Source organism: Amblyomma maculatum, chromosome 2 (assembly GCF_055883805.1).
Source record: "Amblyomma maculatum isolate TAMU_Amacu chromosome 2, ASM5588380v1, whole genome shotgun sequence".
Taxonomy (NCBI): Eukaryota; Metazoa; Arthropoda; class Arachnida; order Ixodida; family Ixodidae; genus Amblyomma; species Amblyomma maculatum.
In genome coordinates, this window is record NC_139345.1 from 40,206,661 (window position 1) to 40,229,311 (window position 22,651).

At 45.3% G+C, this 22,651-nt stretch overlaps 1 protein-coding gene across 1 annotated transcript; it reads right to left on the bottom strand.

Moving 5' to 3' along the window:
- Window positions 1–7,090: 7,090 nt before the first annotated feature.
- LOC146198464 (uncharacterized) lies at window positions 7,091–17,532 on the bottom strand. Its single transcript, XM_084591905.1, has 7 exons — window positions 17,430–17,532; window positions 16,501–16,515; window positions 13,223–13,249; window positions 10,429–10,626; window positions 8,671–8,876; window positions 7,941–8,047; window positions 7,091–7,202 (listed from the first exon to the last, which is right to left on the bottom strand). The coding sequence occupies exons 4-7, from the start codon at window positions 10,589–10,591 to the stop codon at window positions 7,091–7,093; spliced, it is 588 nt and encodes a 195-aa protein (XP_084448031.1). The 5' UTR covers window positions 10,592–10,626; window positions 13,223–13,249; window positions 16,501–16,515; window positions 17,430–17,532.
- Between the last annotated feature and the right edge of the window lie 5,119 nt (window positions 17,533–22,651).

The following is a 22,651-nucleotide window of genomic DNA, read 5'->3' on the forward strand; positions in this document are numbered from 1 at the left end:
CTTTGATCTCAACGCCTGTGACAAGGCATGTATAATATAGGAGGTTATGGTCGAGCGATAGCTCTTCGCGTATGTATTGTTTTTTGTTCGTTGGTGACATCAGATGCTTGGGCGCTGCTTGAGCGACGACTTCTGTATTTCTTTTGCTGCAGGTGCTTCGCCAATTCGTTTTCTCGACGAGTTATACCGCTGGCTGATCTGATTTCGGCATCAATTAGCGACGCTGACGTTTAGCGGCATTGCGAGCTTTACGATCCGACGTATTTGGCTCCTGATCCATGACTGGCGACACCTCATTATACGGGGCGATCACGCCAACTTGTGACGTTAGTATGCAGTCTTTAGCTACCACGGTGTCAAGTTACTAATCGTAAGCGACGACTGACATAGATATAATGCCCTGCTTTCACCAAGCCTTATGAAGTTGTCGCAATGACCTAGGAGTAGAGTGCTTGATTCGGGGCATCCAAGAGTTCCAGAAGGTATATTCCTATCCCACCTTCCCACACCAAATGAGCAAGTCGAGTTGGCAGCTCCTCCCACCTTGTGACAACACTCGGTATTGTCACGTCACACAATCACCCGTCGACTAGATCAGTCGTCGGCAATGTCATCTGCCAAATACAAGCTGGCAGGTGGCTCTGGCACTTCAGAAGGTCAAGGGTGAACACTGATGTTTAAAACTAGAAATGTTTGACCTTGAGGTTGGCTGAAGGCGAAATTCTTGGCACGACGTGAGACTCTGCTTTTGCATAGAGTAGAGAAAACGTCAGCCTGGGTGTTCACTCTAGCTTTCTAGTTCATATTGCTGCACTTCATGAACATAAAGCAGCCATTTGCGCAACTCATTCCGCAAAGTTTCCTTTCGTAATCTCTCCATCAGCCTGGACGTAATTACATTCAAAGCTTTTTTTTCTTTGTTAGTGCGAATGCACTACATAACGAGGTGAATCGGGAAAAGAAGAGGTATGTGTGAGGCCTTGGCTTTCGACCTTTAAACGCATAAAGATTTGACAGGCGCTGGCAACTTGGGCTTTGCCACTGAGATGGGAAAGTGAGATCGAAATGCAGCATTCCTGTACCTTTGGATCCCTAGTTAGACACGATACCCCGAAGCCATAGAGGCACGTTCGTGTGACTCGGTTAAAGTCAGAGTTTACGCCTGTTGGTTGGTTTGTGGGGTTTAGTACGTCCCAAAGCGACTCAGGCTATGAGAGACGCCGTATTGGAGGACTGCGGAAATTTGGACCACCTGTGGTTCTTTAACGTGCACTGACATCGCACAGCACACGGGCGCCTTGCTTGTCGCCTCCATCGAAAAGCGGCTGTCGAGGCCGGGATTTCGATGGAGGCGAAAAGCAAGGCGCCCGTGTGCTGTGCGATGTCAGTGCACGCATGTGTAAAGTGGTTTTTCATTAATTAATTAGTATGGCTGTTTATCAGTACTTATGCTAATCAGTACGTGTGGGATAATGGAGTCTAAAATTAAAAGATTAGTAGCAAAATTCATGCACGTTGGCTAATGGCTAATGGGAGACGTTAACGCGGAACGCTGTCGCTTCATGACCTTGAAGCAAAGCTTACAAGAGGACAACGACAACGTTATCGACACCTACTAATATAACAACGCCAACTAGCGCTTTTGCAAGTTATACTATGTTTAGCCACGTCAAAATTTCGAATTTTTTTATCTATCTGTCCGCATCGCACTGATTCGCTGGCTCTAGCTTTTTGCGGGCAGCCATTAAATGCTCTTGAGCCTTGAAAGGAGAGTGCAAATCGCACTCGACACAGACGTTACAAAGCATCATCTGAATGGCAACATAACTTTCAAATACCCACCAAAAAAAAAAAAAAGGCCCATTTTATGTAAACGTTCAAGTTTTCAGACCATCGTAGAGATGTAAAGATTGACAAGCATACACGCGGCTATGAGATGAGTTATATTTTGAAGTAATTCTTGGAGGGCCAGCCTAAATCTATAAGTATTGAGTCCTCCCCTCAGCGCTTTGCTGTGCGATGTAGTGCACGTTGAAGAAACCCAGGTGGTCGAAATTTTCGGAGCCCTCCACTACGGCATAGCCTGAGTCGCTTTGGGACGTTAAATCCTACAAACCAAACCAAACCAGATCAAACCAAATCAACACTTTACAGAAGCGCCGCTGCCAGCAGTTGGGGAAAGGGAAGGGTGCTCCACCCATCGAAGCCATGGAATTAACAGGTACTGAAAACTGTCTCTAATATAAACGATGTAAGATGACATGCGTGAGAGATTGTTGCACCGCTTTTGAAGGCTGCTCACGCAGTCCTGTGCTGGGTCCCCTAGGTTTACTGGAACAGTTATGCGGAGCCGGGAAATGAATCTCGCGAGCCTATGAAAAAGTTCATTGATCCCTTGCCTTGCAAGTGACGCTTTCCTTGCTTTCGACGACGATGAACCGCAGCTCCTTGGCCATCATGTACAGATACTCCTCTTCTTGCCAGGCTTTGAACCACGATGAATCATCTAACTTTTTACACACCTGCGGTACAGCGACAGGAATTGTACACGGGTACTAACACCTACCCACCGAAGAGGGCAAAGCTTTTTGACTCTGTGAATGCTGCAAAATTTTGATAAAACGCTTGAACAAATGTTAGACATATTCATGCAAACTTTATCTGTTTTTGTTTTATTTGCTGAGTACTACAGACATGCGTACTAAGCAGTGAGCACTTTGTATCGTGACATGTAAAAAGCGAACAGAATACAGAATATAAAATCACTGACACATTTATGCAACAAGGCGCGCAAAAAAGTTATACAATAGTAACAACACAAAATTAAGCCCTATATCGCTAAAGAGAAAATCTGCATTTTAAAATATAACTATCAAATAGCAGCATAATAAGAAAAAAGCTTGATCAGATGTTAAATCCTCTTAGTTATATCGATAGATTACTAACATGCTCAAAAACTGAATGCAGCCATCACGGAGGTTGTTCGAATTTGTTATCGGAAGAATATTGGAATAAATTCGCCCTGCAAATGTAAGCGAAAATGAAATAAGTAGGTCATGTATGTCTCAGTTTTGGCGGTATCTTCAGTGGTCGCACTGTGTGCATTGAAAACCATTGAAAAGAGTGAGTTCACAAGGACATTAGCGAAAACGCCTCTCCTGAGTACATGGGCATCGGACATCGATCAGGGGCTTTATTAAAAAACAACTAACGTAGACAAAACTGATTTAAACAAAGACACATCAGCTTCCCACAGCTGCCAGACACACAAAGGAATGCCACTATTAAATTTAAGGGAACATGGTTTCTTTCTTTACGGTGTGGCAGTTGGTTTCGCCGACGCCGGAAATCTAAGTCGCACCAGAAACATATTTGCAACTGAAGTCATGTTTGAAATGAGCACTGACCTCTCTTGAGATACGCCTACGAGCTTCGTCTTTTACATAGGATAATTTTGTTTACCTGATGAAAATTACTACACATCTCCAATTACTTTCAGCAATTTTTACAGCTATATACATATAAAAGGCAGCTGTCCGTCATGACTGACATGGGCGTGGCATGGGGCCAAAACTTCACTTGTCTCCCGAAGGTGGGTGCAATAAAACTTATCAGGCAAACAGTCTCACAAAATGTATAGTTTATGCCACAGATAAATACAATTTTACTATTTAGTCCGACAGCGACTAGTTCCGTTAATAAAATAGATGGCCCTCCCAAAACTTCCGAAATATTGAACAAATCAAGCTGAACATTTCGTTAGCCCTGTACACTTCGTGAGTTTATATTCTCAGTTTTACGCAGATTCTACGACACCATAACATTTAAGATGGGTTAAACAATCTTAAATAGGTTTTTTTTTTAACACCGTCTTTAACACCGTCAGCAAGAAAATGTGCTTTGATATTAAGGCCGCTTTGTGATAAAGGGGAAGGTTAAAAGCGCAGGCACCTCAAAGAAAGCCCTCGTTCCTGGCGTCGAGTGGTACTGCGTCCTGGCAGCCAGCCCACGGCAGGGAATTCCCGCGGCAACTTTGGGCGCACCTGGGGATGGCAGCAACTCGAACTCTCGCGACATGAACGGTACCACGGGCACCAGCCGAGAAAGAGTTCCAATGCGGGCGTACACCTCCCCTAGGCTGTAGTTCTGCTCAGAGAGAGCGTAATTCAGGAGTGAGGAGCCCGTATTTGAAGTTAGGTCGCGGTGATCGCGTGTCGCCCTTACCAGGCACCCGCTAAATGTACAACTGCTAGCAGTTCAACTGTGCACAATGATACACACTGCAAAGAAGTCATGAAGTGTATAAAAAGAAAGTGGCTGGCTCTTAGAAGGGAAAGGCGTTCTAAGGGTACATATATTAACACAACAGCGATGAAAGCCCCGTTCACACAAAATCCGGCGTTGGCGTTGTCAGCGAAACATCGCGATCATGACGCTGGCAGGCGGTAGCTGATAGATGACACGGCCGAGCACTAACGTGACTTAGTGTTGCCTGACATTACATTTGGCAGGAGCTACCAACTCGGGCATCTCCTTTCATATGCGAGGGCGATTTCAGAATCAGCCTACTAGCCTCCAGGCCCCTTGCATTCACGTTATCCCTAGGCCACGCAGACACGTTCAAAAAGCTTGGTTAAAGCTGGAATTTATATGTCGGCTGGTAGCCTACGCTGTCGAGTCACACCCTTAAAGGAGGAGCTTAAATGTCCCTATAAGTTTGTCACGTTTGTCGCAACTTGCAGCTCGGCCATTTCTCTGTAGCCTCTTGTTACAACTTGGAGGCGAAACGCAAGGTTCCCGCGCATTTTGCTTTTGTCAGTGGGCGTCAAAGGTACTTAGTTGGTCAAAATTATGCCGAGCATTCCAATAGGACGTCTCTCGTAGCCTGAGCCGCTTTTGAGCGTTATGTTCTCTAAATGGACCAACCTTTGAGCAATTGTGAAACGTCTCCAATTTGTATGCTCTCATTCATCGCAACATCTAGCTCGTATGGACCCGCAACGTCCTCTGTTCATTTCAAGACCTTTTTCAATCGCCGTCGCTGCTGTCAGTGTCAAAGATGGGGAGCAGAGAGGAATAGTAAAAAGAAAATATATAGTAAGCATTGCCAAGTGACAATCAGGATGACTTAACAAGCGTTACCGTCTTACAATTCTCTTATCGGCGCATTTTGATAATACTGTAAGATTTCTAGTGCTTAATTATTCGTAAAAGCTACTCCATTAATGATCATATCTATACTATCAACCATGTGATGCAAAAATGTTCAGAATATAACTAGCCTCTATACATAGCAATAACTGATTACGAAAAAGCATTTGACTCAGTAGAAACATCAGCGGTCATACAGACTGCGAAATCAGGTTGTATATTAGCCATATGTCAACTTGCCAGAAGATATCTATAGTGGTTGCACGTCAACCATTGTCCTTCACAATAAAAGTAGTCAAATACCCAGAATGAAAAGTGTTAATCAGGGAGATAAGATGTCCCCAGTGCTGTTAACCGCTTGCTTAGAATAACTATTCGGAGCGCTGTATTAGGGACATTTAAGGAAATGATTAATGAAGAATACCTGTATAATTTAAGATTGACTGATGACATTTACTTGCCGAGTATCTCAGATGACGAATCGCAAAAAATAATCAATGACCGAGATAGGCAAAACAGAATGATATGCCTGAAAATTAATATGCAGAAAAGTAAAGTAATGTTCAACAGCCTCGGAAAGGAACATCACTGTGCGATGGGTAGAGGAGCTGGAAGTGGTTAGGCAAAACGTCTACCATTAGGACAGGTAATAATTGAAAATCCGGGCTACGAAAAAGAAATAACTAGAAGGAATTGATTGGGCTGGAGCGCATTCGGCAAGTACTATCGAATCGTGAATGGCTGGTTACCAATATCCCTCAAGAGGAAATCATATAACAGCTGTATCTTACCGGTACTCACCTATGGGGCAGAAACGGGGGGGCTAACGAAAATACTTTAACATAAATTGAGGATTACTCAGAAATGTATAGAACGAAAAAATGCGAAAGGCAAGATTAGACAAGTTTGCTGGAATAAAACGGAGGCAGCTGGCACAAAGACGGGTTAATTGGATGGACATGAGGCAGGCATTTGACCTGCAGTGGATTTAGACATCCTGATAATGATGATGATAATTTTTTCATGCCGAAAGCCCATAGCAGGCGAATTCATCTCTTTGCTTGTGACGCGATCTGCGACTAGATTTGTCTCGAATGATGGCAGCCACGCGGGACTACTGCTACATTATTCACAGTTGCTGTGGCTGCTTTTTCGAGCTTCAGCCCAAACATTCTTTGTCAGCTCTACTGTGAGCGTGGTTCTGTTCTCCGACGACCGCAGAGCGCGTTCGTTGCTGTCATCGCTGCCGAATAGTCGTTTTTGTTCCCGTGACGCCACAGTGTGTCAGTTTGTGGTCTCTGACGTTGCTCCCACCAAGTGGTTATGCTACTATATATATATAAAAGATATCTTCACTGAAGTGGGGATATCAACGGACTTTCAGTAGTGAACTGATTTTACAGGATGGTATTTGATTTTGAACAGGGCAATATTTAACGGCGCTTATCTAGTAATGCAACATGCAGTTTCACTGTTGCCTTAGCGGTCCAACGAAGGTTTTCGAAGTAAACGGGTGAAGTAGAGAACTAAATCTGCTTCACAAAACCCACAGCACCCCATATGAAGTATACATTGAATACACTAAAATCACGCCGTAAAAAGCTCGTCAAGTTCTGTCTCTAAGCCACCAATGCACATTGTTTATGAGGCGCTAAATACAGGTGACCGTGACTTATGGTATGCGGAAACAGCTGCAATAGAACACCAGATGGCATTTAAGGAACAAAATATATTTCGAGGAAACAAGTAACTGCTCAAAATGACTTCTGCCCCGTACTTTTACGCAGTTCTACTATAAAAGTTCAAGCTCAGATGCTGTATCTGACAAGCGTCGACCTAACAAATACAGAAAATGAGATGCGAGTCATTGCTTAACATTTTTATCCACAGACGGCGAGACAGAGACCACAAGGCATCAGCCGTAGCACTTGGTAAATTTTCAATGCACCCTCCTTACCCACGAGTCCTTTCCGTAGAGAGGCGAATGAGCTGTAGTTACATCGTCACTTATCGATAGTTGTTGAGTGTTGAGGACCAGGAAGTCGGCGTCACTGCACAAGAAAAGATAATTAACTCTTGCATAGCCCATCTTCGCCGAAAGCCATCTTGTGCTACATCGAAGAATTGTCCGCGGTATGAACCCTGCCACTGAAATTAAATTCCTAAGATTGAAGGGCGTTCAGAAGGTTGCTTGCGTTGATCGTTGATCGTCTCTGACAATCTTATGAATGTTTTCGCACTAAATCATTTCGCACCGAGAGTAATAGAAGTGCACCCAGTGAACGCGTTGTGGCGTTGTGCCTTACTGATATGCGCTTGAGATGCGTGCTGATGCTACAGCAATAATAATTTTCAAAATTAAAATGCTTTACGGAAGAAAAATGTAAAACAGTTCGCTGAACGGAAAAGCTATATTGTGTCTACCCTTAAAGCGAAGCTTAAGCGTCCTCTTAATCTTGACTTTAATTCTGACAGAAAGGGTGTCTGACGCCCTCAGCACCTCTTCCGTCATTAGGAACGTTTGCCACAATTTCTTCGTGGTTTTTCTCCGAAATTCCAAAGGAAATAAGCTCTCGGCATTACGCACTAAATCTCCAGTCTAGAGCACACCGGCAGCCGAGCAACAGTGCGAATTTCATTCTCGTTTCAAAGTATGGTTGAAATTTGTAGCCTAAGTGTAATGCGGAAGGCGTTTACTGCTTAAAATCCACGTCATTATAGCGGGTAATTTGGGGCTTCACACGAAGAACGACGCGGTTGCTTGGCAGCATACTTGGGGGGCCACTTACCTGTGCAGCTGCTTCAAGTTGACATTATTTATGAAGCGTGACCTCATGTAGATGTTGGCGCTCAAGATCCAAGCTTGTGGCGAGCGAGTCATTTCCAGTGACACGGCCTGAAAGCCAAGCTCATATCACTGCAATAGTAAGCGCTAAAGTATGGCGCACGAGTGGGCAGCGGAAAAATACAAAATAGCGCGAAATAAGGCAAATTTGTTGCATTATGGGTGCAACTAGCCCAATAGTCCATGTTACTAGATCTAATTCTTTTCTCTGTTAAATCCTTTTTGATCGGTTTCGCATTCAGCGAGGCCGTGTGAACAAATGTGCATGTGTGCCATCTCATTGACAGCATGCAAACCACTCTTGCTGTCACATTGCATATAAAGTGTAATTCACCCTGTAGAGAAGTCAGCACAATATTCTAAAGTTTTGATAGAGGCACCGGATATGGATCTGCGCATCCTCACTTCAGAATATTGGAGAGTAGTGAGACGTCTGAAAGAATAGTTGAAGTCCAGAGCCCGCATGTGCCAGTCACCTCTTTCTTGTGTCCGCGTCGTTGAATTCGTTGCTGCCCCGTAAAGGCTCCATTCAAGAGCGTCCACATTACGAATGTTTGTGCTTCAAAATAGTTTTGCCCTAAAGCTGTTCACGTTCAGCGGCAACCCCACTACAGATATTCAAGGTAATAATAACTAACGCAAAACTCAAGCCTAAAGCATCGATGGCGGTATACCTGGACGAGCATATCGAACCCGCTGCCGCCGGTGCCCTTGTCGAGGTCGAGCTCTACGCCATCAAATGTGTGCCCCGCAGCCCAGTGAACTACAGTGACTGCGAAGTCGCCAGGAGCTTCAGATGCCTTGGGAACGTCCGGCACCAGCACCGACGCGAGGATTTTGAGTCCCGTACGCTTCAGCTGAAGGAAATCTGGCAGGAATTCTGCGCATAACAGAGAACCAGCATCTGCGAATATGTAGCTCTCCTGTGAGGCTAAAAGGTATCACAGCCTATATGTCACATATCCAGAACCCCCTTTTTTTGCTTGCCAAAGTAGATTAGATCGATATCTCTGGTTATGTTAGTGTTTCATTGGAAGCATTTTGCTAGCTGAAACAATCGGATGTAAAATTATTTGAACAACTTGAATCATTCTAGTCGCGCCAAACAAAATAAAGAAATAAATCGATGATAACCATTTGTAAGTGAACGGCTGTGTAGCTTACCTTCAAGGATCCATGCCCAAAACACTGTTGGATTTTGCTGCAGAACGTACGCCTGAGTTTAACCTTCCTATCTCTTCAAATTTGTGCTGCTGCGGCATCTGAGCTATAACAAAGCCTTGACCTTTATAAATGCGAAAATCTTTAAATTCTGGGAAACTGCAATCTGCTCTCGGTGCCTTTTTGACGCAGCTTACGCATAGTGAAGCTGCATATTTGTTATATAACTGAATTGGGTGCATTACCAAGAAGGCACTTGCTGCAAAGAGTTGTACAGTATGTGAGGTCTGTGTGCTCCACACGTCTCAGGGCATTGACGCTGGAGAAGTGCGGTCGAGAGGGCATGACAAGCTCTCGCTCCCCCCCTCTCTCTCTCTCTCTCTCTCTCTCTCTCTCTCACACACACACACACACACACACACACACACACACACACGCACACACACACGCGCACACACACACACACACACACACACACACACACACACACACACACACACACACACACACACACACACACACACACACACACACACACACACACACACACACACACACACACACACACACACACACACACACACACACACACACACACACACACACACACACACACACACACACACACACACACACACACACACACACACACACACACACACACACACACACACACACACACACACACACACACACACACACACACACACACACACACACACACACACACACACACACACACACAGAGCACAGCACATACCTTCGCATTCAGAACGCCGTGTCATTACTGAGCAGGTCAACGACATGCTGCAACGCGGTGTAATTCAGTCTTCTTCCAGTCTGTGCTGATTTCCCGTGGTGATCGTAAAAAGAAAAAGGGGGCTACATAAGATTATGTTTACTACCACCTTCCAAATTCTCCCAATGCAGTTTCTGCAGTGACCTCTAATTTTTTCCCCACAAATGAGCTATTTAACTTTAAAACTAGTCATTTTTTTTTAGCTTCCCACGCAATAGCTTTTCTGTTCAGCAGTATTGCCTTTGTATCGCTATATTTCGCAACTGTTGAACCTCGAAAAGGCACACTCTGGAGTAACACTCTGGTGTGCCTACTGTATGAAAGGAGGAATCAGCTGTAAAATATACGAACACCTGCGTTTTGCCGAGTTCATGTTTTACCCCTCTCAAATGAGATACGTTTGCTCTAAGTCCATGTGCTTACTGAGACTTGAATTATAGCGAGGTGTATTGAAAGCGGTTTTTGGTTGTACCCGATGCGTCAGGTGCGAGCAGGATGCCCTGGTAGCCGTACTGTGCGCCCACGAACACGGCGTGGGTGCACTGCTCGGTGGGGATGTGCTCGTTGATGTCGTAGACCCAGGCGCCCCGTTGGGAGGCATTGGACCATGCCGGATCGTAGTAGCAGCTCAGCATCGGCCGCGGCAGCACACTTCGCTGACGGATGGGTGCTTGCAAGCAATGAGCGGGCTTCTTGAACGTGGCAAGGATATTTACAAATAGGGGCGGGTGCATTCTCACCCTTTGCTGTGCTACGTCAGTAGAAAACTTGAGCGCAGAGTAGCCACATGTCAGTTATAAAGAGAAAAATTCACAGGCAATATTTATAGCTAATAAGAAACGACAATTTACAATAATGGAAACGATGGACAGATTATGCACAGTTGCACCACCGAGAATATACGTCACACATGTATTTCCGTGGCGCAGAAATTAGGCAGAAAATAAATGAGGACACAAAAAATAGGAGCGAGTCCACATGAGACAAATTGAATATTAAATTCGCGCATTAATGTAAAAAGCAAACAAACAAACAAACAAACAAACAAACAAACAAACAAACAAACAAACAAACAAACAAACAAACAAACAAACAAACAAACAGCCCCAACAAAGGAATGCAACTTTCAGAAAGCATTTTAGTTCTCTGGTTGCATCAAGTATCAATGTCTCCCGGAGCTGGGCGTTGAACCAAGATTGCAGCAACATTGTGTGAGCTATATTTAAGCTTTGCGGGAGATCAAAGTGCGATTCCCTTCAGCTCAGGCACGGAAGCGAAAATTTTTTAAGCGGAATTCGTCGAGCCATTCCGGACAGTTAGCCGACAGGGGCACCTCAGCCTAACTAGGGCACCTAAAGAAGACCAGTCACTTCAAATGCTCATCCAGGAGTCAAATGGAAGCCAGGATCCAGCCCTTCTCGAGCGATCGCCTCGCTGAAGTTTTAGAACCAACTCCCTTTAACACCATAACGTTAAACGTCCCGTTCTGCAGGTATACGGCATTGGCTTTGTGAGCGAAAAATCATATGTAGCAGGTGCTAGTTGGCAAGTGGCATCGCCGGACACTGAGAAAGCGGCGGGTTGGGTGACGTCATGAGATGATACGACACGGCAGAAGCTGTCGTAGGCAGCAGCTACAGGCAGTGGCCAGGCCGGTTAGCTTGGCTGCTGAGCTTGGCTGCTGCGTGTTCTCACGACGCCCGTTGCGGCTGGCACGTGTATCGTGCTCGTCCCAGTGCTCGCCTGGAAATCCTGTCCTGTTGGCACCTCAGCAGAAGCTGCCAACACGCCCGGCAGCTTTGAGGCAGGAGAGTGGTGGTGGTGAAAACATTTATTATCATAATACATATAGGTATGTACACTAGGTGGGATGCCTAGACAGGCACTCCATTGGCGTTTGCCGCAGCCCGGGCGCGCTGCGTTAAGACCTTTTGGGCCTCTATGGTGCAGCAGCCGGACAGGGTCGCCTCCCAGTTCTCTCGGGTGGGGTTGGGGATAGGGGGCAAAGATGGGGTTTTCTGGCAGGCCCACACCATGTGGTAGATGTCAGACACCTCCCCACAGTGCGAGCACAGCCCGTCGAATTGCGGATCAAAATGTTTTAGAGTAGCCGGGCACAACATTGTATTGGTGAGCAGGCGCAGGAGCACCCGTTCGTTAGCCTTCCCCAGCCCTTTTCACGGGGTGGGAAGAGTTTGGTGCGTAGATCTGTAATATTCACATATTTCTTTAAATTTGTACACTGGGCTGAAATCAAAATCCCGGTCCGCGTCGGGTCCCGTGGGAAATGCCCGGAGAGAAAGCGCGCGGGCGGCGGCGTCGGCTGCCTCATTCCCTTGGAGACCTTGGTGACCTGGAGCCCAAACGAGAGATCGGTACGCGGGATCCGAATCTCGACTGCAATTTTTGTATGTGCGGTAAGCTAGAGGGGCAGTCCACCCTTGCTGGACGTTCCGACAAGCCCCTCGCGAGTCGGTTATAGATGGCAATAAAACCCACCGAAATCATAATAATAATAATAATTGGTTCGCAGGAAGGGAAAGGCGCAGTATCTGTTACACACGCTCTGTGAACACCTGAACCGCGCCGTAAGGGTAGTGAGGAAGCTGGGAGTGAAAGTGAAAAGAGAGAAAAAGAAGCCGTAGTGGAGGGCTACGGAGTAATTTTGACCACCTGGGGATCTTTAACGTGCGCTGACATCGCACAGCACACGGACGCCACTTCGTTTCGCCTCCATCGAAACGCAGATGCCGTGGTCGGGTTCGAACCCGGGAACACCGGCACAGTCCACCGGATGTTTTGGATACCGACCCACACGCTACACGTTACCCCATGCAGGCATGCTCGTATACGGTTTGGTTAAGCGGAGTCTTTTTTTTTTTTTTTTTTAGTTATGCGAAATACCTTTCACATAGTGGAGTGACCTATGACTACATGTTGACGTGTATGAGCTAACAGAGGCGCACATTAAGGAGTTACTGCTCAGGTTAAGAGTCCGTGCACGCGTGCTAGTATCTGTAAAAGGAGCAAAGATAGGAGACACGGACGCTATCGCGTCACACTTTTAAAGGCAGGGGTTTAGTGTCTTCCCTTCTTCTATAATTATGTTCATCCCTGATGCAAAGAATGAACGCGCACAGTGAGCTGATTGGCTTTTTAACGATGACACTACGATGTGGGCTTGCTTTAGAAGGGAGTACAGCTACAAGACAATTTGATTAATAAGATTTAACCCAGAAATATGACACAGGAACTGATCACCTTACCTTTCCTTGTGACACTTGGTATGCTGCCTGCCAAAGTGCAATAACGGTGATAGACTGTCAGAACACAAACCTTTTGAATAGTGGTATTGCATTTGCGACAGCACAAGTAATAGTGCACACTGAAGAAAAGAATAAATTTTCGCCTAATTGTATTTTTAAAATGTTAAGTTTCCTCTGTGCATTTGTGTTATGTTACCTATTACAAGAAAACTATAACTATGCATCGGAAAGGAATAACAGAAAAGAACGAATATAAAGCCATCTGTACATATGTATGTGAATGTGTAACTTGTGTATTGCTTATCTCTTTTATCTCTATGCCTCACTCTGCTTCTATTTAGAAGGAAACACGAGTACGATTGCACTGGAAGATGAGTTATTTCGATTTTGATGTCAAATTTTTCTTATCTAAAAACTTTTAAAGGGGATTTACGGTGGCGGACCGAGAACGATCGTGTAATCACCTATGCCATCCTCCTACCCTCTTCTGAGATTAATTACTCTATCATAGAGCGACAGTGCTTATCCGAGGGTAGTACGGACTGTTGTGAAAATTCGACCTTACCTACAGGGCAGGCCATTCACGATTGGCAACGACCGTAATGCACTCTGTTGGCTTACTTCACTGAAAGATCGTACGTGTCACCCCAGTCGTTGGGCACTACGCTTCCAAGAATACGATTACGCTTAGCTCTACAAGTCTGGACGGTTACGCAAAAATGCCGCCTGCCTCTACCATTACCCTCTTTCACACGGGAATATTCTCGAGAAGATATGCGCTATTGATCTGTTCTCTCTTCTCTTTTACTGCTATGGGCGAGAAACTGCGCCCAGCTGCTGAGCTCGCCTCCATCATTGATTGCCTAATATGCATCGAACCGACCTTTCAGTGAGGCGCTTTGCACTCTGATGGCCTTTTATACCGTCGGAAACTGCAAACGATAGCCCTGATTATCTCGTCGTCGTTACCGAGCACTTGTGCAGGGCAGGTTTTTTAAGAAACAGAGGATCTCCCTCCCTACTGCTGGCCTTGTGGGTCTTTCGCTCAGCACGACCGTGCCAGAAGTTCTTGTGACCTGGTCTCTACCGCTCTGATTGCCGTTGTGTTAGTGTTTGCGATCAGCGCTACCATTGAAAGCGGCTTACAACTCTTCCAATTGGCCTTATTCAGCCCACCTACATCCACTCGCAGCCGTTTAACCATGTCGGATCGAATCTTCTGAAACCCTTTCCTGAGTTCACTTCTGGAAGCAGGTGGTATCGGTAGCCACAGATTATTTATTTATTTATTTATTACGTCACCCGATACGCAATAACGTACGCCCTTCCCATCAGTACTGCCACAGGTGTTGCCGACATCATTTTTCATGAAATTATTGGGTCATTCTCCGTGGCCGCACCTTTTTCAAGTAGCGGACTACATTATTCGCGCGTGCTCAACAAGCTGACCACCGCTTACCATTTGCAAACTAACGTCGTGACTGACTGTCTCAACCACATCCTCACTAACATATTCGCCATGCATTTAGCATATACCGCCACGGCACTGCCGGCTACTCAGCGTTTTACATTTTGTAAAGTGGTGACAACGCTCATCAATTCGCACGCTCCCGCCTGCGAGCCTGTCTCTCAACAGAAGCACTACAACAGCAGCCACCTCGTCACCAACTTAACCTGGGTTCCTTGTGTTGCTCTTGACGCTTTCTCGCCGTTCTGGGCTCAAAGAAAATCTGAACTGCTATTTTCGGCCCGTATCCTGTGCTACGCCAAGTCAAAGCCATTCACTATGAGATTTCGCCCACGTTTCCAGAGCCCATTTCCCACTTCGCACAGCCCGGTATCGTCCGCATCTCGCGCCACAACCGTACCACCTGCCATCGTATGGCAGTCTGTACTCCACACCGTGCTTGTCGGAACGTTGGCTCGGCTTGCGAACTGAGGCGCCCCCTCAACCCTTGTTAAGTGCTCTTTCATACTGTGTAGCTATCCGTTTTCTCTTTTTTTTTAACCCTTGTTGTCCTTGTGTGCGTTGTGTCTATGTCTTGTGTGATGTCTGCTTCTTTGCGTCACCACCTGATTTTTAAGTCGCCCGTGTTGATATGAAAGCACTTCTTGGCTCCTCAGTGGCGTAGAAAGAGCCTGTAACTATACCATGTCATCGAAACCTCTCATTAGAGCATGTCGGCACGAACTGACACTTAAGAAAAAATATCATGTCACTTCCGGTAATCGGACCCCCATCCGATAAGATCAGCTTCTTTGGCCCAAGCGCGAGTGCACTATACTAAAGCCGCAACTGATCACGCCTCGTTTAAAACTGCAACACACTCTCGCGCTGCGCAGTAAATATCGTCGCCTTTCTAAAGTTCAAAGTGCAAAATACTTTGGCGCTGTGCAGCGAACATATTCGACTTCATGAAGTTCCACATGCTCCGCTTCTTTCTTTAACGTACGTAAATACACCATACACATACGCCATATGGCCGAATGTGGCTAAGAGCGCAATGCTTTGGCATTACTGAACCTATACACGGACTCAAGGGCACCACTGGAAGCTTTCCACGCATTAGTTGCTAATACCCAGAGCGGATTCAGGCATGTTACTCTTATTATTTTTAAGCTTCAGACCCTTAAGGAGAACAACTTTGCTCGCTTAGATATTCGGATGGATGCTGGCGCATTCTGTATTAAACAAGTTTCATTGTTTCTACGGATTCCTCACACAGTGCACATGTGTCATTCTTTGGCTAAACTTATTTTAGTGCGTTAGTAGTAGGGCTCTCACTATATGATAATAAATCGTTGTTTGTGCGTCTCTCTGAGGTCAGCTAGATAAACCGGAATAAATAAAATAAATATGGCCAAACGGTTGGTTAAAATATTGTGGAATTATTCCGGCTAAGGAGTCTGACCTTTTGCACCATCACTAGCGAGCTTCTTACCTTTGGGTTTAATAGCCACCACTTCTAAAATAAACATATATATTTACTCGACCTACTTTTTGACGGCTGTTCCTGAGACCCTCTAAAGATTAAACGCAATATAAACTGAACTGCGAGCAGCTACATTAAACCAGGTGGGTTTTGCCTTTGGTGCTGCCCCTTAGTGATTTCCTGCTAGCTATGGTCGTTATGGAATATTTTGATTCAAGTGAACACTGCTAGTATTTGCAATGAATCAGACTGAAACCTTTTGAATTTCAGTAGAATCTTCGTCCCACCTGTACTTTTGACATTTCAGTAGAAATTGCGCTTTAGGTAGACGGATGTTATACTTACGTAATTTTTCGTCATCTGAAAAAAAAAAATATGCAATATCCATTCCTTTTTAACTTTTCCGCTTGGAACTACAATATCTTAAAAATGTGATTAAATTGGCGATGAGTCAATAAAACATCTGCGAAAAAAAAAATGTTTGTCACATCTCGGTTCGGCAGTGCCTCGCGCAAATTTGTGTGAAATTGTGGTGAACGCATATTTTTGGTTCGTAATCGCATGGTTACTCCTGAGTAATATTTAGTGGTTTAATCACAGCATTCGTTATAAGATTACAAACTGCACGCAGTGCATACGACCTTTACGCTTTTGAACCGTACAGTACAGTACAGTACAGTACAGTACAATACAGTACAGTACAAAACACACACACACACACACACACACACACACACACACACACACACACACACACACACACACACACACACACACACACACACACACACACACACACACACACACACACACACACACACACACACACACACACACACACACACGCACACGCACACGCACACACGCGCGCACACACACACACACACACACACACACACACACACACACACACACACACACACACACACACACACACACACACACACACACACACACACACACACACACACACACACACACACACACACACACACACACACACACACACACACACACACACACACACACACACACACACACACACACACACACACACACAAACGTGCACTTTGCAGGACATGTTTTGAAACTTTTTTTTACTAATACCGTAAAAAAGTACTCGTAGAAAAGCACCCGCATGATGAAATGAAAAAAAAAGTAGACTTATGGAGAAAAAAAAAATAACGTTTTTCCTTGTTTTCAAGCTCATGTAGTTGCTCATAAACGGCTGCTGAGGTCAATCGACACAACACGGAAGTGTCGCGGATACTCACCGTCGCTCGTGAAGACAAAGTAGAGAACTAGGACGAGCAGTAAGAACAGCCCCACCGCACCTCCAACGAAGAAGGGAAGCGCCCCTTGGTTTTGCACTTCGTACGCCCTGCGTACGCGCCATTGCAGGGCTGTCTAGTAAGTACCATGTATGAAAACTCTTGTAGCAAAAGCAAACAAGAACAAAAAAGAAAAGGAAATCGAACACTGAAAATGTGCTTACTTTCGCAGCGCAAATTCGAATAAGATCCTACAGAATTACTAATTCGATGCACTCGGGCCAGCCAGTTATCACGATGCTAAGTGCTTTACTGTTGTATTTCGTGAACATATATGAACGTCAAAATAACCAAGGTAGCCGAAAACAAGCCACAGCCAGATCCTCGCACATGATCGTAGCATTTCAAATTCGAGGGAGAAATGGGGTGCCGCCACAGTACAGGCCCCATATTCATTATAAGGACAACATAGCATCTGCAAAGTGTGTGGCGATCTTAAGTTTCGGTTCTAAGAGTGATACGCGCGAGTATTGGTTTCGACAAACCAAGAGCTCACCACCAGAGCTCCGAGCAACAGCGCATGCGCCGAGAGTAGAGTCTCCTCTCCAGTGTACATACCCATGTACCTCCTCAGTGTATCTCCAATAAACGAAAGTGACAGACGCATGTAACAAAGTGTTCGTGGCAGCGAAAGAAAGAAAAAGGCAGATGAGCGCGATGTTTCTGAAGGATTTGCTAGACTGCAGTTTTCGTGACCCGTTTTCGAGAACGCCGCCAGAGATTCAGAACCAATTATGCAGTTCAGACCCATTGCTATTTAACCAAAGCACTACAAAGACGTCGCTTGAGGTCCTCTGCAGTCCATTTCTCAGACAACGTGCAGCAGACATATGCTTTTGGATGTTGCCTCCATCGTGATGCACTTGACGCGCTCGAAATGTGATTAATTATATCATCATCATCATCATCGCCACCGCAGTCGTCGTCGTCAGCATCATCATCATCGTCAGCCAGACTATACCCACTGCAGGGCGAATGCCTCTCGCATTTTCCTCCAATTTACCCGGTCATGTGCTAGCTGCATCCACTTGACCCCAGCGAACTTCTTAAGCTCATCTACCACGTAGTAGGGGTCACCCCTTGCTACGCTTTGCTTCCTTTGGCATCTTGTTGGCTACTCTAAGTGACCATTGATTATCCCTTCTTCCCACTACTTGTCCTGCCTATACCCATTTCTTCTTGGTTTCAACTAGAATGCCATTACCTCGAGTTATCTCTATTACCCATTCTGCACGCTTCCTGTCTCATAACGTTATATCTATCATTTTCCACAGCTCTCTGCGTTGTCATATGCTATATAGATATATATTCCTTCAAGCTGTGTCAGAAATTGTAGTCCAAATCGTCTATTTCTCTTCGTTAACGCGGACGGTCGACCTCGAAACCTCCAAAAAAGAGGAGCTTGCACTGCGCCGTGAGTTTGTACCTGAAAGCATGTACATACCTCTCGACAATTGTGTACACAGGAGACTGAGCCGATGCGGTGCCGGGTGAATGGGCGCGGTCGAGGCTTGATGGCTCGCTCGAGAAAACGAAATCGTCACTGTAAAACAGAGTAACCGGAAGTAAAGTGAGTGAAGTTCGAGATAACTAGTGCATACATTGTGTTAACTAGACGGAACAAATGACGGGCAAGAAAGAGTTCCGCACAGCTATGGTTAAAATGCCGTGCCAACCTTGTTAATGAGAGCCAGGTGCACAAGAAGCTTGGTTCAATGGTTCTAAAAAAAATTCTATGCACAGCTATGCGCCATTTTTTACGCATATCCAGTACCACACTGAAGTTCTCTTTACTTAATTATACTACATGTATTTGCGTATCCGAACGTTGTTCATACGCCGCATAAAGTCTACTTTCTCGTAATGTATTCGGTCTGATTGCGACAGCTTGTGAACGCCCAGCCCATACAAACCAGTTAGGGCATCATTACCAGCAAAAAAGTTGAAGCCACCAAGATGAAGAATTTAACAAAAGTGTACAAATTCTAACCTGTGCGGCCAGGAATTAAACATCGGAAGAAGAAGAAGCTGCATATGACCTATACAGAAAGGAACTTCGAAACCGTACCAGAACAGGACACCGGCACAGTTCTCGAAAGGCTGCATTTTTTTTTTCTTTTTAAGAGCGCGTCCCGAGCAAATGCAGCGGGCAATATACATTGAGTGTTTCTCATTACTTTAATGACTACACATTCCTCTCTGGAAAAAGTTCAGGGTGACAATCGCTGATTAAGCATGACAGTGAAACAGCGTACAGCTTATAGTCAGCTCCTATGCCAGGTGCGAGATCTTCTACATGCCATATGGGTTGTGACGTCACGTTTTGTGTCCACCAGTGAGAGCGCGATACGAGGCCGACCCGTTCCATAGACACCTATGCATTTTCGATCGAAGGTTTGACAAGGTTTGACTTCCGCTTGATGGCGAACTCAAAATACGACCAGCGGTTCTATCCTATACCTCACAGAAAGCTTAACCACCGTGCCACAGCGGCGGGCCCATTTCTTGAAAATAATGCACCTCTAAAGAAACCTCTCAATTTTAAAATCTTATATCTCTTCCGCAGGCAGGAACGAAGACACACAACTACATTTGCTTCCCGTAATCTGAAGCCACTTTTAAATTCGTAAATTGTATTCAGAAAATATCTTTCATACTTTAAGATATATCTTAAAGGGTACAAATTCTCAGTGTAGTAATACGAACGTTTACTAAATCAGTAATCACTCAGCAGCTTTTTTTACCGCTTGTTAGCGTTTCTGTAACTTCCCCCGGCAGCGCGATTATATCTACCGAGCCTCTCAGGCTTGCATTACTGTGCTGCCCACGGGGTAGCGAAAGAGAGTTGTCGCTTTACCTTAATCAAATCGTACGCATCTGATTTCATGCGCTTCTTTCCTGCTTCGTCAACAACGCAGCCTTCATTGAAAAATAATGTGGTGACTGTATACTGTTCTGCAAGAAGACCTTCGAAACTGAAGTACAGAATCGCTCAGCATACGAGTCGAAGTCCTCTTCTCAGACCGTTCAAGTTCGCACTGCAAGCTCTTGTTAGGCGATGATAAGACTGCTCTTCACTACAATCTAAAATGCATAAGAGCTTACTGTGGGCTTTACGCTACGCTATCAACTGATAAAAAAAAATGTGCTGTTCTGAATAATCATTAAGGCGTTTCGGAAAGCAAAAACGTAATTTTAGCTCACCCCGCATCTGACGGTGATGCCATAATGCGGACTGTCCTCTTCCTTCTTCTCCTTCTTACTTCTGCACGAGCCAGAACACTGAGCCCCCATTTTGCCATGAAAGTGCTGCCATTTACTTACGACAAAAGCAGCCTGGCGAAGTCTTCAAATTTTTACTAATCTGAACTATTTGGATGCTGAAAAAGATACCTTAGATAAAAACTACGGAAAAATATAATGGAAAAAATAAAAAAAAAACGACATCAATTTCGAAATCTTCTACATTGTCACGCCCCGGATCGTGAAAATATCATTTAGTGCTCTGCACGGTAACACCTCGCTTGATCTCGAGTAGCTCACCATAGCAAGACCTATAGATCATGCATCACACAATAGATGCACAAATAATATATATCCTTCGCTGATAAACCTAAGAAACACACAGGAAACATGAAGCGACTTCAAACAAGACATGCTCATCGACATATCACAGTACGAGTGACGAGTCGGACAATCGACGCTTTGGCCGGCCGCTAGACCGTATACTGTGTGGGTGCTGGGGCGCTTGGCTACCCCCGAGAAGGAGCGCAAGCAAGTTTTAATCTTCGAGCAATAGAGACAGGTAGATGATCGGCTCAGAGTGAGAGACACGTTTTGAGTGTGGGTTTCTGATACGCATACTACTTATGCTGGAGCCCAGATGCCCAACAACTGGTCCCCTGTCAAACAGCAAACTTTGAAGAGAAAAAGCTGTACCAGGTGTTTTGGGCAATTAAACGCCACTGCTAATTGTAAAGAACCGGAATTTAAAGCCTGAGCGTTAGTAAACGCCCACGTAGGAAAAAAAATGTACGATGACGTCGCGGCATCGACATTCTGAATCCTCGCAGCCCGAAAAAGTTGAATATGCATAAGTGTGCCAACATTCTTTCTTACCATAACGCGGTCCCGGTAGAGATATATCTCGTATGCTACCGGTGCAGAAGAAAATAGCGTTTCGAAAGCCAGACAGCATCGGCGAGAAAGAAACATTACTTGCTCCCATTCTGGTTTGAAGGGACATTTTGCTTCTTTGTGCAGAAAGAAACCACCGCAACATCTACTGCACACGGAAGAAGGGGCATCCAAACGTCTTCCAATGCGCACTCAACTGTTTGAGTAGTCAAGGCAGCACAAGTGCACCAGGTTTAACTACACACTATTGTGTGTATGTGTGGGGGGAGGGGGGAGGGGTAAGCTTCTTAATTTAATAATGTAATCGGGCGTCACAGTAACAACAGTCAGCGATAACGACTGGAAAAGACTCGATGCTAGTAACCTGCCGTTTGGAAGGAAAATATATCCATATGCTTCTACAGCCCCGCTGTCAACATAAGGATAGTGAAAGACTACCGTTGTAGTTTCAAAACGGCGACAGACTGCAACGTTCGAAAAAGAGTGAGGAACCTAACTTACACTGCCGAGATGAGACACATCACGAGGACTTAAGTGTCTTGCACATCAGGTGAAATCAGACATGGCGTGTCAATGCGGCCCCTGGAGACACCCTAGCGGGGTTACACGTGAAACTGTGTAGGATGCTACAGAAGGTACCTACACGGAGATGCTTGTTTTTGAAATTTACTGGCCGCCTTACGCCTGGTATATAATGCGACAAATGGCCGACCAGCTTGACTGCATACGTGCCACTGGATTTTAAGATCACTATGGCCTGGAAGGTTATAGAGAGAAGTCTCGTAAAAAACCCGCACGGAAGGCGCCGAACGGGAAAAATGTTCTGTGCCGAGACATCTTCTCGCCTGCTAGTACCGCTTGCCTGGAGGCAAATGTGCTTCTTTAAAAAAAAAAAAAGAAGAAAAATGAGCTTCGAGCCTCACCTGTTGAGTTACAACCTTCAGAGACTTTGAACAACAGAAGTCTACTGTTGAAGCCGAACGACAGAAGGAGCGCCTTCAGCATTGCAGCGATTCGTGAACGTATTT

Excerpts from the sequence above, each read along its gene's own strand:
- LOC146198464 (XM_084591905.1), bottom strand. The coding sequence starts at position 10,591 with ATGCTGAGCTGCTACTACGATCCGGCATGGTCCAATGCCTCCCAACGG. Across the intron at positions 8,877-10,428 it reads GCTCGCACCTGACGCATCGG|AATTCCTGCCAGATTTCCTT; the intron begins GTACAACCAAAA and ends TGTTATGCGCAG. Across the intron at positions 7,203-7,940 it reads AACTTGAAGCAGCTGCACAG|TGACGCCGACTTCCTGGTCC; the intron begins GTAAGTGGCCCC and ends TTTCTTGTGCAG.